This window comes from Otolemur garnettii, unplaced genomic scaffold, assembly GCF_000181295.1.
Source record: "Otolemur garnettii isolate 467f Iridium unplaced genomic scaffold, OtoGar3 scaffold00136, whole genome shotgun sequence".
Lineage (NCBI taxonomy): Eukaryota > Metazoa > Chordata > Mammalia > Primates > Galagidae > Otolemur > Otolemur garnettii.
In genome coordinates this window covers 408,285-414,880 of record NW_003852531.1, presented here as the reverse complement: position 1 = coordinate 414,880, position 6,596 = coordinate 408,285, and the positions used below count along the sequence as shown (strand labels likewise).

Here is a 6,596-nt window from a genome sequence, read left to right as displayed (position 1 = left end):
CCACCTTAGGTGTATGTGGCTGGCGTCTTAGCCGGTTGAGCTATAGGTGCTGAGCCCTTTTTTCTTAAAATTAAAAAAATAAGTGCTTACCCAGCATTCTGAGAGTCTTTTATTCTATATAAAAGGCCTGTACTGCTCCTTAAGAGGTCCAACTGACCCTAAAGTTTTAAAAATTGAAAGCAAAAGCCAATTATTTTACAGCAATATCAAATCCAATGACAAATGCTAATACAGTCTTAAATATTTTTATTACAGACTAAAATATTCCATACCCTAGATATCTCTTAGTTCCTCAATTCAGACTTATGCTTTTACTTCTATATGATGTACAATGTATTTTTCAAGATCTAACTCTTTATCATAAAATGTCTCAAAGTATCAATAATAACAATTTCCTATACGCCAGATTAAGGTTTAGTTACATGATAAAGCATAAACAATTTTTAAAAATCAACTTTAGAATATAATGAAATAAAAATCTATATTAAAATTCAAATAAATCCAAATTAAATAGATAAAATATAAATAGAAAGATAAAAATATAATTTGTTAAATAAAAATTTCAAATAAAAACTAACCAAGCATAAATATTCTATTGTACAATGGAGACAATGACAGAGCTGAGTCCTAAAAGATAAGGAGTGAGTTAGTGAGTCCCTGAAGAAAGAAGAGCCTTCAAAGAAGAGAGGCTACCATGAGCCAAGGCCCTGAGGCATGAAACAGCATGACATGGCCAGAAACCAAAAACAATCTACTCCCTCTGAAACATAACTTTTGAGGCAAAGTGGTGGATAGGAAGCTGATGAGGAAGGCAGGGGCTCAGTGTGATACACCCAGGAGTCTGAGCTTGCATCTCCAGTATTGACAGATTTTGGGTGGTAGAACGACTTGGTCAGACCTGGATTTAAGACAGCTCAGACTAGCTTCTCTGAGGCAGATGGATTTAGGAAAGCCAGTTAGACGCTACTGCAGTAGTTCAGGTGAAAGCCAAGAGCTTGAACATGTGCAGGAGTAGTAGGAATGGGAACGGGGGAAAAATCTGAGAACTGTTAAAAAAAGTCAAAACACTTTGTGATCTATTAATAATCATTGCCTTGCTTAATAGCCTTTGGTAGGTCTACCACTGCCTATACCCTGTAGTCTAATAAGACAAGCAGTGGATGGGCAGTTGCAGAGGTGGTAAAAAAGAAGGTGCTGAAGGTGATTTTCAGTTAGAAAGGAAAGAGCTGAGAGGGTAGGCAGAGGCCAAAGGAACATTTTCCACTGCCACAACCTCCCAGAATCCCTTCCTCCATCCTTTCTAGAGTTGAAAACCTTCACCACAGAGAAATCAGTACAAATTACCCAAACTCCTTTTGCTTGTTTTATAAATAAAGTTTTATTAAAACCTAGCCATACTCATTAGTTCATATATCATCCATAGCTGCTGCTTGCTAAAATGACAAAGTTGAGTAGCTCTGACAGAAACCATATGGCCTACACAGCCTAAAACATGCTACCTGGCATTTTATAAAAAACATCTGGCAATCCCTGAGCTAGAGAGTTGAAGGTAATATTTTACCAAAGGTTCACTTGTTCCCAAATCTCCATATCCAGAGTCCTAAGAAATTCCATAAGGCTGGTGGGATGAGGCCTTAGTATATAACACTTTTACCTAATTGCTACAATCCAAACTGAAACGCTCCAGGAAATGAGGGGTTTGATGATGGGGGAGAGGAAGGAGAAATAAATTTAGAGCTAGGTAGGTTTTTAAAGAAGTTGTTTTGTTATGATTTTGGACAGCTGGAGAATGGCATTAGGGTTTTAGGTTCTTAAAAGACAGAAGAGATAGGGGCCATGCCACTCGGGGCTGCAGCTAGACTTCCTCCTAAAATACCAGATGGCTGTCTTTCAGCTGGGTTCATTCCTGCTTTCTAAAATGCTCACAATGACAATGAGGAAAGTGATATCCTAATGAATAGGCTCTGTGATAACTCCCCAAACCACTAGTAGGAAGCAAGCAGAAGGTGAACAGACTAGAACACATTCTGCCTATGTGCCCTTATGTACCTTAGTAACAATTATGTTAAATATAACAATTATAACAAAATATATTTATTTCATCTGTCTCATATGAGACATATTTCATATGTCTCATAAAATGTCACATAATTATTTCTTCTTTTCTCAATTTAGGAAGTCTGACCCATTTCCTGGTTTGGAGTCTTAGGAGTCAAGTTTGGAGTCAAACTCAAAACAATTTCTGGTTTTATGACTACTATGTTAGGGTGTGTGGGTGTATGGAGAGAGAGAGAGATATTTATTATAAACTATATGTTCATGTGATTATAGAGGCTGAAGGAGTCCCCTCATCTGCCATCTGCAAGCTGGAGACCCAGGAAAGTCGGCGGTGCAGATTAAAGGTTTGAATGCAGAGTGCTTATAGCGGGGATTCTAGTGTGCAAGCCTGAGAAGCAGGAGTGCTAAGGGCAGATCCACACTTTAGCTAAAGCAGTCAGGCAGGGGACAAATTTAGCCTTCCTCTACCATTTTGTTCTATTCAGTCTCTGAATGGAATGGATGATAATTACTCATAATTAGGCCACATCTGCTTTACTCAGTTCACCAAATGCTAGTGAACTGAAACACCTTCAAAGGCACGCCTAGATATAACATTTGACCAGATATCTGAGAATCCCTGTCTCAGTCATGTTGACACATAAAATTAACCATCATAACTACACAGGAGGGCATGACAACAACGACAGCACATAAGTAATTACGTAAACTAGTTGGGTTCACCTTACCATGGACAACAGTCTGTTAATGGCCACTGCCCGCTGCTGGGCTTCTATATGAGGCATTTCATTCTGAATTACTTGGTCTGTGATTCCATGAGGAAACTGGTGACATAATTCTATAATCCTAGAACAAAGGCATTAATGTTATTCTTCATGTTTACCTGTTTCAAGAGGGGTTAGGGGAAAAATACAAGCTGAACAGTTTGAAATTGTGTCATTTCACAGTAGGCAAATAATGTGGGCTTCCATGATGGTTTTCTTTTTTTTTTGAGACAGTCTCATTATGTCGCCCTCAGTAGAGTGCTGAGGCGTCACAGCTCACAGTAACCTCCAGCTCTTGGGCTTAGGTGATTCTCTTGCCTCAGCCTCCCAAGTAGCTGGGACTACAGACGCCTCCATGACGGTTTTCAATCAAAGCATGTTAGAAACTGAGAAAGATTTTTTTTTTTTTTTTTTTTTTTTTTTTTTTTTTTTTTGAGACAGAGCCTCAAGCTGTCCCCCTGGATGGAGGGCTGTAGCATCACAACTCACAGCAACCTCCAACTCCTGGGCTCAAGCGAGCCTCCTGCCTCCGCCTCCCAAGTAGGTGGGACCACAGGTGCCTGCCACAACGCCCGGCTATTTTTTGGTTGCAGTCATCATTGTTGTTTGGCGGGTCCGGGCTGGGGATTCGAACCCGCCACCTTAGGTGTATGTGGCTGGCTCCTCAGCCACTTGAGCCACAGGCGCCGAGCCCGTTTTGAACTTCTTAATTCAGAGTTCTGCTCTCCAAGGGCGAGAGCGAGGAAGGGTCCAGGAGCCTGCAATCGCTTTCCCACGTGTTCATTCAACTCGCTCCAGCCTCTCCTAAGGGATTTGGGAGAAGGGGTTTATCTGCTCAAATGACCGGCTACCTGCGGCGTGTCTAGAGCCGGGAACGGAACCTCCTTGGTTTACCTGTTTTCTATTTCCACCGGATCCGCGTCAGGAGGCTGCACCTTCACCTTCACCTCAGCCATGAGGGCGCAGTTTCCAATTCCTGAGCGAAGAGGCACACCAAGCCGTGGGTTACCAAATCCGAGAACTACAGGACCCCGGCCCAGTGCGAGGGACCTTTTTTGTCGTGTCGCAAAAGGCCGTTCGCTGTCTGTCGGCTTAAGGCGGCCAAGCCGCGCCTGCTCCGCGCCACTCTCCGGAGCCTCTGCATTTTCTTATTCTTGTTTTCCAGAAAATCAGTGCCCGTCGGAGGAGCAAGCCTGGTTCCCTTATTCCGAGTAGGGTCGCCAGCGTTGCAACCTCTGTGAAGGCATATTCTTGGATGCCTACGGTGGTCCTACGAAGGCAGCCCCCGCAGGGGCCAGTCTCCCTGCGCAGCGGCCGGGGCGGGGCTGGTTGCTAGGAAGCGGAGCTTTCGCCAATCATTTGTCCACTCCCAGCGGGCGGGGCGCGGCTTGCAGCGTCTGTGGTAACTCAGCATCCTTCTGCGGAGGAGGCAAGAGGCGGTGAGAACCCCGGGGCTGGGTTGGGGGCGGCAGAGGTGCTTTGGGGGTCTTGCCCCCGGCCCTCGCGGCTGGAGGAGGAAGGCCTCCCTCAGTCCAGCCAAGGGGATGCAGGCGTCCTGGCTGCCCTTGACAGGCGAGGACTAGACGGGGTTCCAGATCCTAGCGGCGAGGGGGCGGTCTAGGTGCAGGAAGGTGGGGGTTGGGCGATGCTGTTACCTGCAAGCTGCCCCCGGGACCTGGCGTTTCTGCGTTTTTCTGCATTCCCTTCGCTTGGCCGCGTCACCTTCTCAAGGGCGGCTACTAGGTGCCATTTGCGAATTATTCTCTCCCCGACATATTTTTATCCAGAAGTACTTTTTTCAACTACGCATTATTTTAAATGGCTTTTGCTTACATAGAAATGCGACAATGGGCAAGTCCCTTCAAGTGTAGCCGCAATTTTACAGGACCTATTGCTGAGCTACCATGGTCTGCCGTTTATATTCTTGGCCTCCAATCTGGAACCATCCAATCCAGCTCACACCTTAAATTTATCTGCTTTTGCTGCCGCAGTCTGACAAAACTCAAACCATGAAGATGTTGAGAATTATATTAGAATTATAACAGTCAAAACTAACAAGATACTAGAAATACCCTAAATGCTCAACCACAGATTGGTAAATAAGCTTATATAAGTATATTGAAAAATGAAGTGAGAGTGTAAGTAGATTATAAAAATTGAAAGAACGTAAAGATAATAATTGGGTAAAACCTAGGCATCCAAAATCATTGAAATTGGAAAGGTAGTATGGAGATGTAAATGGCACTGTGTGAAGGTAGTTTTTTTCTTCTGGAATCTTCTATGCATTAAAAATTATGACACCTCTTTTACTGAAGACTAGGAAGGCCTCCCTACTGGTATTTAATTAACCAGGATTTATAAATACAGATGGAGTGGTGACTGGTGTTTGTTGGTCCTTGCTTCTATTCTTTACAGTTTCAGCTGAGAAGTGGTATGCTGTAGTCCTTCTAAGGTGTCTTTGCAGCTTTCAAATACAAGAACCACTGTGGTGGTGATTGCCAGGCTGTGGATCTCTAGTCTGCAGCATTGAGGCCTTATGTTGCTCTCTAGATCCCCAAATGCAGCCCCTGGAGCAAATCCAGACTTTACAGAACAAATCTCTTTATTAAAATGTTTAATTTAAATGTAAAATTTAAAATGTAAAATTAAAATGTTTAATAAAGGAATTTGTCCTGTAAAATTTAGATTCAGTCAAAGGGTGATGCTCAAGGATCCAGAATGCCACATGTGGTCTCTAGGCCACAGGTTCCTCACCCCCCACAGTTACTTCTGTTCTCCTTGTGTGATGACTTTCCCTGAAGCCAAGAGAGGTGGCACCGTCACTGGAGGCAGGATAGGATAATTGATGGTGATCTAGAGGGAACTCAGGTCAGAGCATTACCGATGGTCTTTCTTCTGTCTTACTCATTTAATCTGTCCATTTAAAATAACTCCATTCCACCATCTCATTCATTCATGCTTCTTTCTCAGAAGTACTTACATAATCAAAATCCCAAAGAAGACCTCAACAGCAAAAATACAGTGAAATGTAGTAATTTTAATTAAAATTGAATAATTATGTATTTGTGAGTAGCATATTGACAGTATTCTATTTAGTTTTTACTAGTTTTGCTGCATTTATATGAGATGTTGCTCTTCAGCTTTTGTGTTCAGATATAGGTGCATGTTGGAATTTATCTTTTTTTAATGTAAGGAGGGAAAATGACTGCTGGTTCAGTGTGTGTCCCTCAGATCATACCACTTAGAGTGCCTCAGCCTGGAAAAGCTAACCATGAAATTGATAACAACACACTATTGGAAATGAAATCAGGTAGGAATCACATATATTTGAAATTCTTTAAATTAATATTGTCATATCCTTGTGTTCATCTGGTTGCTAATTGATCACTTTGTATTCTTTCTATAGCTAGAACTTTGGGGAGTCTGTAAAACTTCCACAATTGAAATAGTATTGCATTCTGATGGTTTATAGAGTGGCATATGTTTAAATTGAAAACAGCTTTGACTAACCTTTGTTTTGTATAGATATATAGCTGCCCTACTGTCTTGATTCACATTAGCCAAGGTAAGTCCCAGTGCTTCCCCAGATGCTTATTATTTAGCTGGGATAATAAATTAGATCTACTAACACTGGTTTTTGTTGTCTGATGGGTTAGTGATTAAATGCTGTTTTTGACAACTTTTAGTGACCTTGGGTACATTACCTAGCTTTTTTCAGTCTCAGTTTCCTCATTGTAAGATAAAGATAATAATTACTACTTGGAGCCATTGTGA

The 6,596-nt window shown here is 42.2% G+C and overlaps 2 protein-coding genes across 2 annotated transcripts in view; one reads left to right on the top strand and one right to left on the bottom strand.

Annotated features, from left to right (window-relative positions):
* Window positions 1-3,837, bottom strand: part of POLR3F (RNA polymerase III subunit F) — a 14,295-nt gene extending 10,458 nt beyond the window's left edge. Inside the window, exons 1-3 of the mRNA XM_003798458.3 lie at window positions 3,717-3,837; window positions 2,787-2,904; window positions 91-158 (exon numbers count right to left, since the gene is read on the bottom strand). Of these exons, the coding sequence (XP_003798506.1) occupies window positions 91-158; window positions 2,787-2,904; window positions 3,717-3,778 (248 nt within the window). The 5' untranslated portion in view covers window positions 3,779-3,837. The remainder of the gene's footprint in view (window positions 1-90; window positions 159-2,786; window positions 2,905-3,716) is intronic.
* A 2,186-nt stretch (window positions 3,838-6,023) lies between these two features.
* DZANK1 (double zinc ribbon and ankyrin repeat domains 1) overlaps window positions 6,024-6,596 on the top strand; it is a 73,998-nt gene continuing 73,425 nt past the window's right edge. Inside the window, exon 1 of the mRNA XM_023518386.1 lies at window positions 6,024-6,132. Coding sequence (XP_023374154.1) covers window positions 6,024-6,132 — 109 coding nt within the window. The remainder of the gene's footprint in view (window positions 6,133-6,596) is intronic.